Source organism: Alternaria metachromatica, assembly GCF_023757995.1.
Source record: "Alternaria metachromatica strain BMP 0045 chromosome Unknown scaffold_1, whole genome shotgun sequence".
Lineage (NCBI taxonomy): Eukaryota > Fungi > Ascomycota > Dothideomycetes > Pleosporales > Pleosporaceae > Alternaria > Alternaria metachromatica.
In genome coordinates, this window is record NW_026055492.1 from 63,441 (window position 1) to 81,863 (window position 18,423).

The following is an 18,423-nucleotide window of genomic DNA, read 5'->3' on the forward strand; positions in this document are numbered from 1 at the left end:
AAGCTTCAATGTAACGCACAGCAATGTTCGATTCCAACAACCAAAGTACACTCCAATTTTCTTGATTCTACGTGAACTAAGGCTACCTGTCTGATTGCGTCTGCATCAATCGATGCAGTTCGATATTGTATCAAGGTGCGCTCGTCATTCTCTCAAATTCCATCACACACCGGCGCTCATGTGTTACCACTTATCGTGTCTACCTGTTCTTCACGGCTACCTTGTCCGCCCCCTTCTTCGCCACCTTGGTTCGCTTGTTCGTCTTTTGTTGCGCATTCCTGGCTGGCTTGTCCTTCTGTTTTTGAGCATCCCTGGCTGCAAACAGTGCCGCCTTCGCTGCCGCCTTGACTCGGTCGTCCTCCTCTTTGCGCTCGGCTTTGAGTTGCTCTTCTGCCTCCTCAGCGATACGCTTCTCTGCTCTCTTCCTCGCCGTCTTCGCTCTTTCCGTCGCCAGGCGGCGCTGTTCGTCGTCGAAAACCTTGTACAATTTCTGCTGTATATTCCGGCCGACTTCGCAGGTACTTGGGCAGTTCAAATGCCCGAAGCATTGGAAGCCTTCTGGGCCATGATCGCAAATGTAATCGCCAGCGTCTGATTGGCAGCTACCCGGACACAATATCCGTTGCATGTTGAAGCAACGCAACTCGCACACGATGTGCAAGGGATTGTCGCACGAACTGTGCCCACACAAGTGGGACCCCTGCACATCCTTGTTCCACATCAGATGCTCACATCCAATGACCTTCAAGACGAGGCGATTGGATTGGAACCTCTCGGTCATACCACCTGCTGTGATGCTGATCTGCTCAGATATGTGTCGCCCCCCGAATGGGTCTGTGGGCGTTGAAGCCTCCGTTGGTATCCAACAGCCGTGGTGACCAACGGCAATTCGGCCGGCAGAGAGGTGGTTCAGGAGCGTCTCGACGTTTGACTGGCGCATGACAGACTCTCGGTCGGGGTCCACTTCCTCTTTGACTCCGGAGGATGTGGCGGCAAGGTCGCGATAGATCGGTTCGTTGTCTTTGCGGAGCTTGTCGAGTCGGGTTCTGATGTCAGGGATTGGACCTCTACATACATCAGGCGTAGGAGGCATCGAGGAACGGATGGACTTCAGAACCTTGGCGAGATAGCGTTTTAGCGATGGCTTTGTCTTGTCGCCGAATTTACGTTGGACACGTATAAGAGGGGGAGCTGTCGGGGAACGCGTTGAGGCAACAGTCCGACGGGGTTGCTTGGCGCGTGGCTTCCTGCTCGTTTTGCGACTTGGAGCCATGGTTGGTTTCTGAGAAGAACGATACAATGATAATGTAGAGAAGACTCGAGTGCAGAATAATAAAGATAAAGGTTAATTGTTGTTGCTTGCACAGCTACGCTACGCTACTTAAGTAGTAATGTTTGCTGCCTTAAATGCTAGACGCTTTAACTTCTGCAAGCCTTAGACTGCTAGACGCTTAGAGCCTACCTATGACGCGGACAATCTCGCTGCAGACAAGGTGATGAAACTAGACCCTACTGTCTGCATGCAGGGGGTTCTAAAAAAGTGCTGGCAATAACTAGGGAACTAACCTAATTGTTATACACTAGCATCCTCCGACTACTGGGTTATTTTCGGCCTAATATATATCGTATCCGCAATATCAGTCCTCCTGCAATGACAATCTCTATGCTATCGAATCAGCGACAACTTTTAGTAGCAAACCTAGGCACGTCGCGCGTGCTTACGTGTGGATGCTGACAGCGTCTTGAAAACGACCCTGCCGCTGGCGAAAAAGGAGATGGTAGAAGAGGTATCAATCGCAATGTGATTTGAAGCTGTTGGCACAATTGTCGAGGCACTGAACCGAGCGACATGGGCACACTGGTGACAGACGAGCCAAACATTACCGAATTAGCGTCGTGCGGGGAAGACACCTCGGCTCCAGCACTCGCAGGCTTACCCATCTTCGTTCTATCGGCAATTAGGTAGCTTCTCTCAGAAACTTGGGCTATCTATACCTTTGAATACTTCTAGCGAAAGCAGTCGCAAATGTGGCCTCACACAAACGGTTCATACCTAGATAGTGACCGTCTCGTCCGTCCTGCCCGGCCCTGCCCAACATGACATCCGTCAACTGCCAAACAACGCCACCTCCCACCTCCCACGTCGTCCTCTCTTATCCAGCCGACTATGTCCTCCTCGTTACAATCAACCGCGAAAGACAAATGAACTCCATACCGTTCGAAGGACACCTTGAAATGGGCCAAGTATTCGATTGGTTCGACCACGAGCCCAACCTCCGCGTTGCCATTGTCACAGGAGCAGGCAAGAAGAGCTTTTGCGCCGGGCAAGATCTCATTCAACTCGGAAAGATAAGGAGCGGGGAGCTGAAAGCAAGTCCTGGTATGATGCGACACCCTGTGAGTGGGTTTGGGGGGCTGAGCAGAAGGATGGGAAAGAAGCCGGTTATCGCTGCTGTCAATGGGTTTGCGCTGGGTGGAGGGTTCGAGATTGTTCTGGGCTGGTACGTCGCGCTTCGTTACGAATTTGAGAGTGAGACAGGCTGCTGATCAGCGGCTTCACAGCGACATGGTGGTGGCGGCACCTCACGCGACCTTTGGGCTCCCAGAAGCTCTCCGTGGCATCTTCGCCGGCGCAGGAGGTCCACCACGTCTAGTCCGCAACGTAGGCTTTCCCATCGCATCCGAGATGGCATTGACAGGCCGTTCCATCACCGCACAACGAGCCAAAGAGCTCAACCTCGTCAATCGCATATCGTCATCCCTAGACACAGTAGTGGAAGAGGCGTTGAAACTGGCAAATGAAATCGCGGCCATCTCACCCGATTCGGCAATCGTCACACGAGCGGCGCTGAAGCAAGCTTGGGAAACCGGGAGCGTGGAGCGGGCTACTCAACTAACGATTGAGCAGTATAACCATGGCTTGAACGCGGGGGATAATGCGCTAGAGGGGCTCAAGGCTTTTGCAGAGAAGCGGAGACCGAATTGGCGACCTTCCAAGCTGTAGACGTGACTGCAGTATGGAGCTTGCTATCTTGAATTCGCAACTCCCGTGCACTCTTCTGGTATAGTTAGTTTTTCTTACCTACCTGTTCATTCTGGTAACTGAACAAGTCCTCACTCTACGTGGATGAATGTTACCCGTCGTGCATATGTTGACAAGCTTCGGTGATGCTTTTCCTGGCACACGACGTCGATCGGCGCGTCTCTGATGTGCTCGGCCAATAGCCTCGCACCAAACTTTACGAGGCTGCTGAATCAAGCCAGGTAAAGTTAGCACAGTACCTAGGTATGTGGGAAGAGGTAGTAATCGCATGCATCCTACATGCGCCCATGACCCCGCCTCTCCCCGCATGGGAGCGCTCGGGTAGCGCTAGCTCGACACAACGTCAAAGGAAACTCCCGAGGTAGGCGCTACTAAAGCGGATTATAGTGGAGTATCTAGTCCGGAAAGATTGTTGACTCGGAGACGTTTACATTCTACTGATTTGAACTGCACCTTTCAATAAAGAACTGGAGACCCTGCTTTGACATCATACCCACTATCTTGCCATGGCACGATGGTGAACCGACGAGCTAGCGATGCAGCGGCTCCCCTAACTCAACCACCCGTTGCAACCGTCGTCAAGCGGAAACGGCGTGCTTCCTGTCTGGGAGAACAGGAGCGTCGCGAACGGAAAAGAGCTATTGACCGTGAAGCTCAACGCTCACTGCGAGAAAAGACCAAAACGCACATCGCGGAATTAGAACGAACAATCCAGATACTTCGCGATCAAGATCGTAACGGGGCTACAGCGAGTCTGCTCTCCGAGATTGATAATCTACGAGCGAAAAATGAGCAGTTGAGGGATGTCATCGATAGTGTCAAGAGCGTGGTGGGACTGGACCTTGGGGCGTCGAGCAAAACCGCTGCGGCGGTCGTACCACCATACCTCGCTGATGATGGTGACGATGAGGACACTCCTCTCGCTGCGACAAGTGCCGGTACGCATGAATCTCTAGCACTGACCCTTGACTCACTTTGGACGCTAGGGCAGCAATCGCCTAAGCCAAGCATTGTCTCGTCTAGCAGTATGACGAGACCACCTGCATCTTTGCCGGCGCCCATCGACCAGCCCACCACCCATAGTTCTTCTGAAACAACGCGCTCGCTCGATCTTGATGGTATGACAGTAATGCCAGATCTATTTCCGCCGCCTGTGGGGTCGAATCAACCACTTAGCTTGGAGCCCGTTCTCCCGCCTGTACACAAGAGCTCAGCAGCAGAAAAGGGAGGAGGTCAGCACTGGGCCCATGCATCAGCTACAGCAACATGGGCGCCCATGATGGAAGAAGTATGTTAATCATCGTCTTCTTTCCCTGGCTGACTCATAACTACCTACAGATTTTCGGCCCAAACTGGCGTTGTCCCTCTCCAACAATCCTCCACATTGGCAACCCAGACAACCCCACCCCCCTAGCCTCATCCTCCATTTGCCCTATTTGGAAAAAGAGCAACGAACTCTTTGGCAAAGTCTTTACCTACAATCGTCGTTACTCAGGCAATTCTGACAAGTATTCATCTTCGTGCCACGATCTAGTGCCGGTCGATATCGCAGAAGCAGGACTTCTATACCTTGGCATAAAGCAGGGTTGGAACAGCTTAGCCTCGTTAGAATGGAAGAAAAGTCCTGCGCTTACCATTCTGAAACAGGTCGACGAGTTACTGTTTGTTCATTTGCCCAATGTAGAGAGGCTGGCTGTGGCGTATAAGAGCTTCAAACTGCTCAAGGTACGTCGACGTCAGCTCACCATACATGAAGCATACAAAGTAGGAAGCTGATCTCCGTGTGATAGTATTATCTGAACGCAAGAAAAGAAGAATTAGACAGAGTACCCGACTGGCTCCGTCCAAGGTAACCTTCTCACCTACCTACCCACCCGCATATATTCCCCCATGCCACGCCAGCCCAGTTCACTCCTTCGTCCGTCCGTCCGTCTGACACCACGATCAGTTTCTCACAGTCATCCACCGCCCACCCCATCGCCCTTGACTTCTTTGCCTGGCCCACCCTCCGCTCCCGCCTCTTGAATAACCATGCCACGATCTTCCAAAATACCGATCTCTCATGCTGTTACTCGCGCTATCTGCGCTTCGACTGGCCTTTTCCCATTGAAGACGCTTTCTTCCTCGATGATAGCAGTGGAACCCATTACCCTAGTCCTCTGTTTGAGCGATACCACGGGGATCTGAAGTATTGGTCGGTAGACGAAAATTTCTTTGACACGTTTCCGGAGATGAGGGGGGATATTGAGGGGGACCGGTGCAGGAGAGGATGACTGTATGTTGAACCAACCAAGGTAATTGCGTTGTCCATTTGATGCTACATTAGAAATTGACCATGATGGCGAAATATGCCATGTTCGCTATCTATGCTGTACCAGTACATTGTCACCCTGTCCGTTCCACTAGTACTGGCCAGCCGCCGCTTGACACGCCTTGAGCTGGTCCAAGTACCAACCACAGATAGTCAGACTACCTTGGTTCTCATCCATACATTTGCGAAAGGTCTGAACATCGTTTGCGCAAGGACCGGACTGCGCCATTTGGGCGGATGCGGTGTCGGCGGGCTGATGCTGGGCAGAGAACTCGGTGTTCTGGGGCGAAGCTTCGGCGGGGGCAGATGAACCGCCTCCGAACCAGCCTCCGACAGCGTGGCCGATGGAGGAACCTACTGCGACACCGCTGTTGTGAAGGTCAGCCATGTATAAGCATGTTGGTGCATTGGGCCGGTTTCGGATGCAGAGAGTATCCGCGTAGTGGCAAACAGGTGGCGCAAAGGTGGGTGCAGGATCTACTTACGCAGCAGTGCTAGCCATTTGCCCAAACAAGCCGGGTCCCTGCGGCGTGGGAGCTTGCGCCTGTTGCTGAGGAGGCGCATGAGCGCTGGCTGGTGCGTGTGGGGGAGCTGCCGCCGTAGAATGAGGGCGCGAAGAAGCGGGCGCAGGAGCAGTGGTTGCTTGCTTCGCGGCTGGGACCTGCGGGCGACGAGGAGGAGCGGTTCCAGAGCGTTGACGAGGCATGTTGAGCGATTCGGTGGTGATATGTGGTTTGCAGGTAGACTCGGGTGTGGTGGCAGGCAATGGGGATTCAAGGCATCGACATGGCGATTTCAAGCCGTTTTTTAGAGCAGCATTCGGGCTTGGCGCGGGTGGGCACGTCGCCGGCTTCCGCATTGGCTTATTGGCTCGTCGTCCAGCAATTTGTACCCTGACAGGAACATCACAACATGGTGTGCCACGTCCGTTTGCCCGATCCATTCTAACAAATATCTTCGACCTCGACGTCACCACCACTCTTTGGCCCGAGGTCAGTTCGCAGCGTCCGATCGAAAAGCTCCTTGAGCATCTCAAAGCAGATCCCCGCCAACGCAGCATCGTACCGGCCCTTGCTAAGTTCGTCGCGAATGAAAGCGTCTATAGCGTATGAGTGTTGTTTCCATAATCGCGCCGATACAGAACTCACGTTGTGCCCAAGCTGGTTCGTAGAATGAAAATGTTACTCCAGCCTCTTGAAGCGTCTGTCTAATCAAATCCCTACCCTCGGCTGGGACATGAGTATCCATCTTACCAAAGATCATGACCAGTTCTCCTTTGATGTCCTTGGTGCGAGCGAGTGAGTCATCCTTTTTGCCCTTACCCAACGTGGAGCTGTGGATATCGGTTGCGAAATAGCAAATTGCACTGGAGATGCGGGGATCGAAAGCGCAACGATAGGCTAGATGACCGCCTAGACACATGCCTGCTTACGGTTAGCCTGGATTGATGGGAACGCTGAAGTTGAGTGGGAAAGGGGTATAATGGAGATGGGACTGAATAAGGACAAGATACAAGATGGCGGCAACGTACCGGTAGCGCCAACACGGCCATTACACGTTGGCAGTTCAAGCAGGGTGTCAATGGAAAGCGTGGCATCTTCGTCATATGCTTCGACTGTCTTTGTGATCTTCCATTCGTTCCCAGCGTCCGTACCCGGACCGTCGTACGCCAGAGGCTCGGGACCAGTAAATTCGTGGTATGAGGACGGTGCTGCGACGATATATCCTCGGGACGCTATTTGACGAGCAAAGCGAGCAACGGGCCCAGTGACTTGTCAAAGCTCAATTAGTAGATGAAACAGGTAGCATAGACGGATGATGGGGACGCATAGGTGGTCCTTGGAGAGTAAAAAAGATGAATGATAAGGTTCAAGTGGTGAGCTAGATAGAATAGAAGATTTGGGGTCGTGCAAGCAGGCGGCTACATCTATTCTTACTCCCGAGGTCGTCAAAGCGCACGAATGCATTTGGAAAACCTCAAGACAAATCAAATCAAATCAAACGCACGTACCTTGGTATATTTCGGAGAATACAACGACAGCCGGGAATTTGGCCTTCGGGTAGTTGGCAATAGTAGGGTGGAAGATGAAGACCCCTGGACGGCGAGCATACAAATTAGCCTCCGTGTAACAACCTTCTCGTGACACCCATGGACGGCACACCTGGGCATGCAGTAACATACTCATATCACCACCTGCCTTGGTGGGTACATCTTTGTGTGTCTCTACAACGAGCATTGCGTGTTTCTTGTCTTGTTTGACCTGAGCGTTGTTTGGCTATTGGTAAGGCTGCGGCGTACGTGTTTGTGAAGGTGGTTTTGAGGTGGGGTGGTGGGGTAATGTTATGCGCACGGTCCAGGCGACATTGAAGCACATGCGATGCAGAGACAACCAGCGTCTCTATTATGCCACGAGGGGTTTGACAAATTAAATGTCAGAACTGTGCTGATGCAAATGCCGCGAGTGTGATGAAAACATCTGCCATGCCATTTTTTATTATTGGGGTTGGCTTTTGCAGTTCATTCGACCTTCGCCGCGGTGGTTTCTACCTGACATGACCTCGGGATGCTGAGAGTGACAAATCGCAGAGTTGGTTTGCGGCTATGAGTACATGGTAGTCTGGGAGAAAGATATCAAGTCCATGTGACGAAGTGCATTGCTGGAGGGCCATATCAGGGATCTGATAACATTTTCATGCGAGTTGGAATATCTACAAAAGCTTGTCCCAAACTACGGGTACCCAGTGGGTCAGTTCAGTAGTGTTGGTGGAGGCCGTCTAGGGGACACATGCGAGGTGATGTCAATCCCGAGCTAGACGGGGAAGGAGAAAAGAATAGCGACTTGAGGGACGGAGAGGTACGGGCTTGGTACGCTGCACCGAGAGGTGACGAAACGGTCGAGTGGGATTCATGAGGCCTCACCGCCAATGGCGCCAGTTCGGCGGCAGACTTGCGACGGTCGTGATGTGACTAGAGGAGAATAGCGAAGGGTTGCAGAGCAGACATGGACTAGCTGCACCGACAGTCGAGCATGCGATAGTGCAATCACTGCGACGTGTGCGCGAGGTTCTTGAGAGAAGAGCAGGATGGCCTGCTGCAGCATGTGAGGGCCGGGTGCAGGGATGTGGCACCTGTCATGCGAGAATCTCGTGGCTGGGATGCTTGGGCACCTAGTGTTCGAAGGGTATGAGGCCCAAAAACACCCAATGGTTCTGTGCGTACGTCGATGCCACGAAACGGGCCGGGCGGTGTGCTTGGCCTCCTGCTCGATGTGTGCGCGGACGTCACGCACACCTGGCCGTGTCTTGACTGGCGCTGCCACTGGTAGCTGGCAGGCTGGAAAGCGCTGGATCCCGCATGTCGCACGGCGTTGGAGAAGATTGACGGCAGCCACATCTCGCGACATTCCTCCAGGGTGCGCGGCGCGAGCCAATCACGTGTCTACCAGCTCTTGACATGACTTTTGATGCCAAACTCGACCCTCGAAGCTTGCACTCCAGCAAGGCCGCTCCCGGGCGCTTTCACCGTCGTCTCTTGCTTGCTTCTTCCCGCAGACTCAACGCCCCCCTCGACAGCACCGGGCGTTCCAAGGCGGCAAGCCGTGTTGGGGAAGCCATCCAATTTCCCAGGTGCTCGCTCGACTGCCCGAGCCCCACCCAAGCCCATTGTCGAGCACCGTTGTGCTCGTCCCCAACGCGAAGCAGCGCTGGTTTTGGCGGTTCCTGTTGTTGCACACGCCCGTCCCGCGCCTCCGCTGCCGCAGTCGCCGCGCCAGTCTTTGGCTCGCCGCCAGTACTCGCCGCCTGGCCTGGCCGCGCTGTGTGTGCTGCGGATTTTGAAGCCCTGGGCAGCTCTGTCCTGCGCCGCTGCATATCGTGCTGCCTGTCCGCAGTTCCTTGCTTCTACCTCGCGCTCCGTAGGTCGAGTCCAACCCCCGCCGCCAAGACTTTCTTCGCCAGCATCCCAACCATGACTGACTCTCACTCTACTCTACCCTCCTCTGTGTCCCCAGTGCCTCGCTGACTGGCGCAGTACCTAGGTCGCCGCTACCGCCCCGGAGGCACCTCGTCCTCTCCCTCCACGGCCCTCGCACCGCGCCTTCCCTCCTAGTAAACGTCGTGTTTTGCTACGACAGCCCCGGCGCCCTACATGCAGCCGTCGTTGTCTGCGGCTTTCTCATCATGGATACCGAGGATGGCCACGTCTTCATAAGGGTGCGGTTCTCAATGACTGGCCTTGCTCGGAACATGCGTTGACACGGCTCTAGAACCTGGCTTACTTTGTACGAACCCACGAAAAGGCCCTCGCCAACGCCCTGCAACTGCAGCGGCAGATGCCCAAGAATGGCCAGGCCATTATCTCACCCTCGTCTCCCAACGGCCCCGCTAGTCCGCCCTCATCCTCGTCGTCAAGCGTCTGGGCCGCCGCCCTGTCTTTGCCGTCCCTGACCTTCACCTCACAGTCCATCAAGCCAGCCAAGCTCACATTGACGCCCCACCATCTTTTCTACATCCTTTCTCGATTCGAGGAGCTCGGCATACCTGTTGGTCCCATGAATGTGCGACTGGAGAACATCCACACGGACGCTTCACCCGCAAACTATGTCTCGTTCCTCGGCAGCGCTCAGCGCAGCAAAACAAAGTCTTCCGACCGCGACTCCATACATTCAGTGTCGAGCGTTCGCAGTGTCATGTCAGGCATGTCCTCGCTTTGGTCCACCTTTCGCATTGGATCAAACAGTGAAGCCAAGGCAGAGAAACAGAAAGTTCAACTCCAAGAAGACTTGCGATATCTCTACTCTGCATTTACTAAGATTCCCTGCCTGAGGCTGTCTCCTGACCACAAAGCCCGTCTCATTGCGGGTTATGAAGAATTCCCCTTCGACACTGCCGTCCCTTTGTTCGCTTTCAAGAATGTCACTGCGCTTGAGATTCACGATGTAGACTTTCGGCAATTCTATGGCTGGGACCGCCTGGCCGAAAACCTTCGCAGTCTTACTGTCAAGCGAGCAGGTGTTGACGATCCCGCTGACCTTCTTATCAATGTCGTCTTGGACGACATGGACAAGCGTCGTAGACGGTCGGCAAAGACACACGCTTCTTCCGCGCCTTGGTCTACCGCAAGCCCGTCCGCCAAGGTTGGTCAGTTGGCGCCATCAGAATCTCCACCACTTTCCCCTACCTCCGCCAGTAAACAGAGCACAAGCCCAAGAAGCGCGGTCGTGGCGCCGGAAAATTCGTCCAAGACGCGCCAGCGACAGCGCAGTACCTCTCCCACGCGGCCCCCAAGCTCTCGTCATGGTTCGTCCCATGCCTATGGTCGAAGCACTACAAATGCACCCAACATCCGCCGCTCGTCTGGGAGTTCAAGTTCTAGCGTGCGCTCTACCACCCCAAGAGGCAGCTCCTCTAACCTCCTCTCCATGGGCTGGTTTCCTGCAACCAAGTGGCGCTTCTTGCGACATCTGAGCTTGGCCGACAATGCTCTGACCAACATATCAGTTGCAAGTCTGGCTCCCTTGGCAAACACATTACAGTCTCTTGATATTTCTGCCAATTTATTTGCTGAGATTCCTGACAGTCTTGCCAGCCTGACCTGTTTGCGCGCACTGAACCTGTCCAATTGCATGATTGACAGCTTGCACTCTTTGGGTCGTAACCCGCTGCCAGCCATCACGACGCTCAACCTTCGTTCCAACCGCTTGACATCGTTGGCTGGTGTTGAGCGACTGCTATCTCTGGAGCGGGTCGATTTCCGTGATAACAGGTTGACTGATCCTACAGAAGTTGCGCGACTGACTGGCGTTCCCGACATAACTGATATCTATGTCAATCGCAATCCGTTTTGCAAGACGCACTCCACCTATAGAGTGACCATTTTCAATCTGTTCCGCAAGACGCCAGGCTATACGGAAGATATTGTCATCGATTCTGTAGGACCTAGCAATGCCGAGAAGAAGCAACTCGTTGACCGAGTTCCCGAACGCCATGGTGTTCCCATCGTTAAGCCGCCACCCGAGGATGACTCGCAACCCCCGCGACACGTACCACCAAAGGTCGTCAAATCTGTCGATACTTCCTCCGACATAACAGGTGTGCTTCAGCGTACCGGTTCCCTGCAACGTACCAAGAGTGGGCGCAGTGCACAAGGTTCCCAAAAGAAGAAGAAGGGCCCTAAAAGGAGAATTGTCGAGCTCTCTCAGACCGACTCGCTGCAGTCGTCATCGCACTCTAGTTTGACAGGGTTGGCATACGAGGATACTGTCGTCGGACAAGCCCCTAAGATCACGAAGACTGCAAGCAACACATTGGCCACGGATACGCCCCGGCTTGTAGAGCCGTCCAAGGGACAAGTTTCTGGAGATTCTACCAAGAAGAGTATTTTAGAGGAGCGTACAGTCGCACACGAACCTCACACAAGCCACCAACAGTTGCCCTCAATCGATACCGCACCCCCGACCAAAACCGCCGATCCGGAATCAACGGAATTCGACGTCAGCGAGGACTTGTACAAGAAGAAGATCGAAGCCCTTCGGCAAGACTTCGGTAACACATGGCTTAGCGCGCTAGGAGACGAGAGCTGGGACAACACATCGGTCAATAGTTTTCCTTCGGATCGTGGGTATAGCTCCCCTACCATGCGGCCAACACTACCTCGTACACCGAGCCAAAGCATCGTATCTGGTCGTACACTTGGCTGACCTAATTTCCCCCGATCTGTCCACTTGCGATACCCAAAACAATTTGTTCGCTTTGCCAGACTCGCACTGCAGCTTCCGGAAGCGGACGCTTTTGTCTATATAGTTTGTTCATCAATTCATTCACGGGACTTCGGGCAAGGCGTTGGATAGATGTAAGTCGAATTTGAGCGTCGCAGTTTGTCACGCTCGTGGGACCGATCGAGACCATTTTCCGAGGGTGTTTCGACCTTACCGGCGGGATCTCTTCCTCTCCCTTGTCAACAGGCGGTCGTGTTGCATTTCTGCGTGTTCTCCTCTGGGAGCATAACGGCCATGTTCCTGGTTGAATGGATAGTGTAAGATAACTTCTATGCCGGCGCACTGTAGGTTGGTTGCCCGTTACCTTTGGCGATGAGTGCGTAGCTTCTTGTTCCCTTTGTGTTGCTTGTTAGCGTCGTCTACGTTCTGGTGAGGGAGCCCAAGGAAGAAGGCAGGCGTTGGTTGATCTATTGCATCATGCAGCGCGCATTAGCAGTGAATGCTCACATGACTACAAATACAATAGCAGTTTCCTCGCAGATGGTGCACACGTTCAGCATGTATTGTTGACTACTGCGACATGTAAGATGTATGTAACGCGTGAGGTGCTGCCGGCGCTCAAGTGGGACATTGATTGGAGACGGCAAACACAGGCAAAGACTGGGTTGGAAACGGGGTGAGAGTGAAGGGCTTCGGCAATAGCTGGAGGAGTAGATACACCCAAGCCAGAAGCTTTGCGCAGATCAGAGACTCGCGAACAATTGCACCCTCTACAGTTGATTCCGCAAGGCAGTCGAGACGTCTGCAACCTCTCCCAGGTCCGACGCGCGTCTGTGTTGGGCTAGCACGCTCTGGTGCCAAGGCAGCCCCGGCCTAGGACTAACTGAAACGCTGCAAAACTACTACTCGGGCGGCGCGATCCTCTCACCACCGCAACCCAACCCGGCCTACAAATCAGCGTATACAAACACTTCGCGCGCGATCCCATAGGTATACTGTGTTGAGCAGTCGCACGCCGTTCGCCCCCAGTGTCCTCGCAGCCAGACCGTCCCCGCTTGCTACAGGCGGTGAAGTTACTCTTAGCATCCCACTCGACAGGCTTCCGGTCACAACAACGCCTCAGCGGCCCCCCCACCCACTGCACCGCACTCGCCTGCCCACGACGCAGCAGCAGCCCGCACAGGTATCGCCGTCTCAACAAGCACAATTGACCAGCGCACATCGCAGCCGCCCCACTCGTCGCGTGATCCCAGCTCTGCCGCCAGGCGCTTTTGAGGGGCTTTGAGCCATACTCCACCCGCCCATAGCGTCGACCACCCACGACCCGATCCGGCCGACTCTTTGAGATCAGAGGTACGTCGGCGTTCCCATTGGAGCCCCCAAGGCATAGGGCACTGCTAACACGCCCGGTGCAGGAGAATTACCGCCAGTGCTACGCGCAGCCGTCTCCCACCCACCCGCGCGAGGTCTTCCCTTGCACCTTCAGCCACCCACACCAGTGCCAGTAGCAAGTCCCAGCTATGGCCGAGAACGAGGTGGACCTGGACTCCATCATAGACCGTCTGCTCGAGGTCCGTGGCAGCCGGCCTGGCAAACAGGTACAGCTGCTCGAGACGGAGATCCGCTATCTATGCACCAAGGCACGCGAAATCTTCATCTCACAGCCTATCCTGCTCGAGCTCGAGGCACCGATAAAGGTCAGTCACAACGCGCAGTGCTGCGAAGCCCGAGATCTGGCTTCTGAGCACCTACTGACTGCTTTGCCTTCCAGATTTGCGGAGACATCCACGGCCAGTACTATGATCTGCTGCGGCTCTTCGAGTACGGCGGCTTCCCTCCAGAGGCCAACTACCTCTTCCTAGGCGACTACGTCGACCGTGGCAAGCAGTCTCTCGAGACGATATGCCTTCTGCTGGCGTACAAGATCAAGTACCCCGAGAACTTCTTCGTCCTCCGTGGCAACCACGAGTGCGCCTCCATCAACCGCATCTACGGCTTCTACGACGAGTGCAAACGAAGATACAACATCAAGCTGTGGAAGACGTTTACCGACTGCTTCAACTGCCTACCCATTGCCGCCATCATCGACGAGAAGATCTTCACTATGCACGGCGGTCTCAGCCCAGACCTTAACTCGATGGAACAGATCAGGCGCGTCATGCGACCCACGGACGTGAGTCAGGCTCAAATTGCAACTGCAACTGCAACTGCAGTGTCCATGAAGCGTACAGGCTAACAAGGACAGATTCCCGACTGCGGTCTCCTCTGCGACCTTCTCTGGTCCGACCCAGACAAGGACATTACCGGATGGAGCGAGAATGACCGAGGTGTGAGCTTCACATTCGGGCCCGACGTAGTGTCGCGCTTCCTGCAAAAGCATGACATGGACCTTATCTGCCGTGCGCACCAAGTTGTCGAAGACGGTTACGAGTTCTTTTCCAAGCGCCAGCTCGTCACACTGTTCAGCGCACCCAACTACTGCGGTGAATTTGACAACGCTGGCGCGATGATGAGCGTTGACGAGAGTCTGCTGTGTTCCTTCCAGGTAAGCTCTAGGCGCACAAGGTTACGTCGAACAGGTACTAATGGGGTATGCAGATTCTCAAGCCCGCAGAGAAGAAACAAAAGTACGTCCCCAGCCTTGGCAGCGGCAGAGCAGCGTCTCCTCGCACCAAGAAAAGCTAGAAGTAGCCATGACCACACTCATTCAGAATCAATACGAACTTCTCTTACAGCAGGTTTGGGCGTCGTTAGACGATGGCAATCGTTAGCCCACCCCCGAGACCCGATGCCGAACGACGCGAAACACGCTCCATCTCGATTTCCTTACCCCCTTTCAGCCATGGGCTTGCGGACGGCCGTTGGCATTTGTACACAATCCTGTCGTTGATTCTTGCCATTCCAGTACCGTTACACGCACACGACGACAAAGGACACGACGGTCGGCCCTCTCTTTCCCGGACGATTCAACGACGACGACGGTGGCTAGCCTTGGCGTTTGGCATGGATGGCGGCGACACAAGAGGGCGGATATCAGAGCATTGTTTTATGTGGACGTCACAGGCCACAGCACTGGAGAAAACGCGGAAAGGTCGAGGGGGGGAAAGACATGGTGGACAACATGGGGGAATTCACCGCTGGCTCGCGGCTTGTCATGACGGGGTGCGAGACGTCGATGCGATAATGTCAGTCGTTTTCTTTTCTCTTTGTGTCGCGTTTGAACAAGCAACCTTTTGGGGATGAAGCATGTAAGCTAGTGTGGAATGGAGTATGCGTATCCCTTGCTCGTGGTTGGCGTGTTTGCCATGGTGACCAAAGTGGATTGGATCAGCGTGCGACAGTGTCCGTGTCAGCCACTTGGGTGTGGCGGTGCAGAAAAGCAGGCCTGCAGCAGGCAAGGGCGGGCGCGGGCGGCGGGATGGCCTGTGTGTGATTGGCGGCGGCGCGCGCGGGGGCTTGGGAGGCGATCTGAGCGTAGGCGCCCGACGCGAGCGTCGTCGTCGTCGTCGTCGTTGTTTGAAGGTCCATCACGCAGTGTTTGTCAGACGCTCTTCGTCACGTCACTCCTTGTCCACCCCGTCGGCCGGCCGCGCCCTCGTGCTGTTTCGCTCGGTTGGATTCTGTCATGCCTGCGACGACATAGCACATTGCCTGCATCGCCATCTGCCATGGCCGAGTACTCGTACGTCCACGTTGGCCGAGCGAGGCGCTGCGTGGGCCATCGCTAACGTCCATTCTCCCACCAGCTTCATAGCCCACTCGGCCCCCTGGGTCCACGGCTCAGGTGCAATGACGCCCTCGCGACTGCGCTCTCTGTCGCCCATGCCCAAGAGCCATGTCACACGATCCATGTCGACACCACAGCTCGCCAAAACCGCCCAGTCGCAATCGCAGTCCGAAAGCGACGGCATCAACACCATCCCCGACCCGCGCTCGGCCACTCCACAGCCGCCTCTGTCGCGCCACGACTCGACCGACTCGCACCCCGACCTCAGCCAGGAAGTCTCGACCCTCAGCACCAAGCTCATCAACGCCATCAATCACTCCACCATGCTCGACGATGCACTGCAGCAGACGAGACACGAGCTCGACGCCGCGCGCGAGAAGCTGGCCCACCTCGAGGCCCAGGTCAAGGCCCATGAGGCCAAGCTCTCCACGGGGCTGCTGGTGGACAAGGTCGTCTACGACAAGATGGAGAAGCAGCTGTCCACGGAGCTGCGCGAGGAGCGCAAACGCAGAGCCCACGCAGAAGCTGCCAAGCGCAAGACGGACAGCGAAGTCGAGGCCCTGACGGCTGCCCTGTTCGAAGAGGCCAACGTCATGGTTGCAGCTGCGCGCAAAGAGACGGAGGCTTCGGAGAAACGCGGCGAGCAACTCAAGCAGCAGTTGGGCGACGCTGACGTCCTGCAACACTCCCTCCAGGACCAGCTGCACGATCTCAAGGCCGTTGTCGAGAGGATGAGCTCTCATGGCGACGACAACGAAAGCCACGCTCTCACTGCAACCACCGCTCCGTCAACACCAGGCATCGCTCCGGCCGACAAGATGAGCAAGCTGTTCGAGGCCATGAACCTGACACCCACCACGCCGGGAACCGACGACATCAGCCCCGATCATCCCCTCCACTTTTCCCATCTTATCCATCCCGTACTACGCTCCGATCTTGCCGCTTTCAACGAGTTTCAGGACATGCTCAAGATCAGCGCCCGTTCCTCTGCCCCAGCAAGTCGCGCATCCAGCGGCAACTACAGCAGCCTGAATGTGCTGGGACTGGCATCACTGACCAACAGCTCCACCACGTCGCTGCCCTCCAAGTCGCCCACCTCGGCTACCAACTCACCTCGCGAATCTGTAGCCACTGCTGGTATGCCCAACCTCAAGGACGAGAAGTTCTATAAACGTGCTCTGGTCGAGGACATAGAGCCAACACTGCGTCTGGATATCGCTCCCGGTCTCTCATGGATGGCACGCCGCACGGTACTGAACAGCATCACTTCTGGTTCCCTGGTCGTAGAGCCGAACCCTGCTCCTCCATCCAAATTTCGGGTTCCCATCTTTCCATGCTCGCTTTGTGGCGAAGCAAGGAATGGTGATCAGTACGCCCGAAAATTTCGATTCAAGCCCTCCGATACTGAAGACTCTCAGCGCTACCCCTTGTGTGACTGGTGTCTGGGTCGCGTTCGGGCAACGTGCGACTACATTGGTTTCTTACGCATGGTAGCAGCGGGGCACTGGCGCGCAGAGACGGATGAAGAAAAGAAGTCGACCTGGGAAGAGAGTGTGCGACTTCGCGAACGCATGTTCTGGACTCGCGTTGGTGGCGGTGTGGTTCCTTCCTTCGTTCCTTTGCGAGATGGCCCACGCAGTCCCACATTCACGAATAGCGATGTGAAGATTGAGGAGAGGATGAGTGAAGAGAGCATCATGTCGTTTGAGCCTCGAGACATCACAGCAGGTGGTTCTGCTGCGTCGACGGCGAATGAGCCAAGGAAGAGCGATGAAGACCCTTTTCGGAGCAAAAGCGGTGATAAGGTCAAGAGAATTTCCATTGGCAAGACGGTCCTTTTGAAGCACAACGACGCTTTGACCTCAGAGTCCAAGACAATCGCCAATCCGGAAGCCGAAACATCGTCAGCCGAAGCTCACCGCGGTAGTCAGAATGAGTCTGTCACTGCAGCCCCGTCAATACCCTCATTGACAGTGGAAGAGGAAAAGGACATTGAACAGCAAGCTGAAGCTCAACTCCAAGACGAAGTGAACAAGTCTCTCGATACCAGGAAAGCAACAGCGGTCTCTGAACAGGAACAGGAAATGACGAAGCTGGAGGATCCACGCCTACAGCGTCAACGCTCCTCTTCGAACCCTGCACCTGCTTTGCCGAGCAGAGAGAAGGATGCCAGTGGCAGCAGACTAAGTTTGAGGATGCCCGGTACGAGCATGCCTGGTGCTTTCGACTAAGCCATACATGATGCAGTAACTGGCTGATTCTTGTTGGGTAACTCGCTATTTGCCGGTCTTGTGCTTGGAGTTTTACACGACCATTACTCTTTTATTCAATCATGTTACACTATCCTAGTTGACGTTTGTATACGGCGAGTAAGAGGCGAATGCTTTGGTTGTTTTTCTTTACTTGTTGAGCATCTTCAGTGGCTTGTTAGAGGGGTAGGTTTACGGACCCGTTACTGTCGGATATACACATAGCAAGAGAGGTATCTTCGCTGCTAGTTCTCGTCTCGGGATGGTGGGAACTTGAGTTTGATGGATACCGGGAGTTGTTCTGGTAGTCTTTTGTTCTGGTTAAGAAGCTTTGGGGGAAGGGTTTGCGGTGGGCAGGAGTATTATTGGTCTGGTTG

The 18,423-nt window shown here is 54.8% G+C and overlaps 7 protein-coding genes across 7 annotated transcripts; 4 read left to right on the forward strand and 3 right to left on the reverse strand.

The window, feature by feature from the left end:
- Nucleotides 1-199: 199 nt before the first annotated feature.
- J4E83_000009 (uncharacterized protein) lies at nucleotides 200-1,273 on the reverse strand (the record flags this gene model as incomplete). Its single annotated transcript, XM_049326974.1, has 1 exon — nucleotides 200-1,273. The coding sequence occupies one exon, from the start codon at nucleotides 1,271-1,273 to the stop codon at nucleotides 200-202; it is 1,074 nt and encodes a 357-aa protein (XP_049193119.1).
- Nucleotides 1,274-2,202: 929 nt separating this feature from the next.
- Nucleotides 2,203-3,004, forward strand: J4E83_000010 (uncharacterized protein; the record flags this gene model as incomplete). The annotated part of the gene is made up of 2 exons (XM_049326975.1): nucleotides 2,203-2,501; nucleotides 2,563-3,004. The coding sequence occupies 2 exons, from the start codon at nucleotides 2,203-2,205 to the stop codon at nucleotides 3,002-3,004; spliced, it is 741 nt and encodes a 246-aa protein (XP_049193120.1).
- Nucleotides 3,005-5,445: 2,441 nt separating this feature from the next.
- Nucleotides 5,446-6,060, reverse strand: J4E83_000011 (uncharacterized protein; the record flags this gene model as incomplete). Its single annotated transcript, XM_049326976.1, has 2 exons — nucleotides 5,446-5,722; nucleotides 5,840-6,060. 2 exons carry the CDS (start codon nucleotides 6,058-6,060, stop codon nucleotides 5,446-5,448), a joined length of 498 nt encoding a protein of 165 aa, XP_049193121.1.
- Nucleotides 6,061-6,298: 238 nt separating this feature from the next.
- On the reverse strand, nucleotides 6,299-7,591 carry J4E83_000012 (uncharacterized protein; the record flags this gene model as incomplete). Its single annotated transcript, XM_049326977.1, has 5 exons — nucleotides 6,299-6,453; nucleotides 6,503-6,778; nucleotides 6,886-7,125; nucleotides 7,366-7,449; nucleotides 7,537-7,591. The coding sequence occupies 5 exons, from the start codon at nucleotides 7,589-7,591 to the stop codon at nucleotides 6,299-6,301; spliced, it is 810 nt and encodes a 269-aa protein (XP_049193122.1).
- A 1,955-nt stretch (nucleotides 7,592-9,546) lies between these two features.
- Nucleotides 9,547-12,052, forward strand: J4E83_000013 (uncharacterized protein; the record flags this gene model as incomplete). The annotated part of the gene is made up of 2 exons (XM_049326978.1): nucleotides 9,547-9,554; nucleotides 9,742-12,052. The coding sequence occupies 2 exons, from the start codon at nucleotides 9,547-9,549 to the stop codon at nucleotides 12,050-12,052; spliced, it is 2,319 nt and encodes a 772-aa protein (XP_049193123.1).
- Nucleotides 12,053-13,590: 1,538 nt separating this feature from the next.
- Nucleotides 13,591-14,755, forward strand: J4E83_000014 (uncharacterized protein; the record flags this gene model as incomplete). Its single annotated transcript, XM_049326979.1, has 4 exons — nucleotides 13,591-13,767; nucleotides 13,842-14,243; nucleotides 14,316-14,615; nucleotides 14,669-14,755. 4 exons carry the CDS (start codon nucleotides 13,591-13,593, stop codon nucleotides 14,753-14,755), a joined length of 966 nt encoding a protein of 321 aa, XP_049193124.1.
- Nucleotides 14,756-15,892: 1,137 nt separating this feature from the next.
- J4E83_000015 (uncharacterized protein) lies at nucleotides 15,893-18,028 on the forward strand (the record flags this gene model as incomplete). Its single annotated transcript, XM_049326980.1, has 1 exon — nucleotides 15,893-18,028. The coding sequence occupies one exon, from the start codon at nucleotides 15,893-15,895 to the stop codon at nucleotides 18,026-18,028; it is 2,136 nt and encodes a 711-aa protein (XP_049193125.1).
- Between the last annotated feature and the right edge of the window lie 395 nt (nucleotides 18,029-18,423).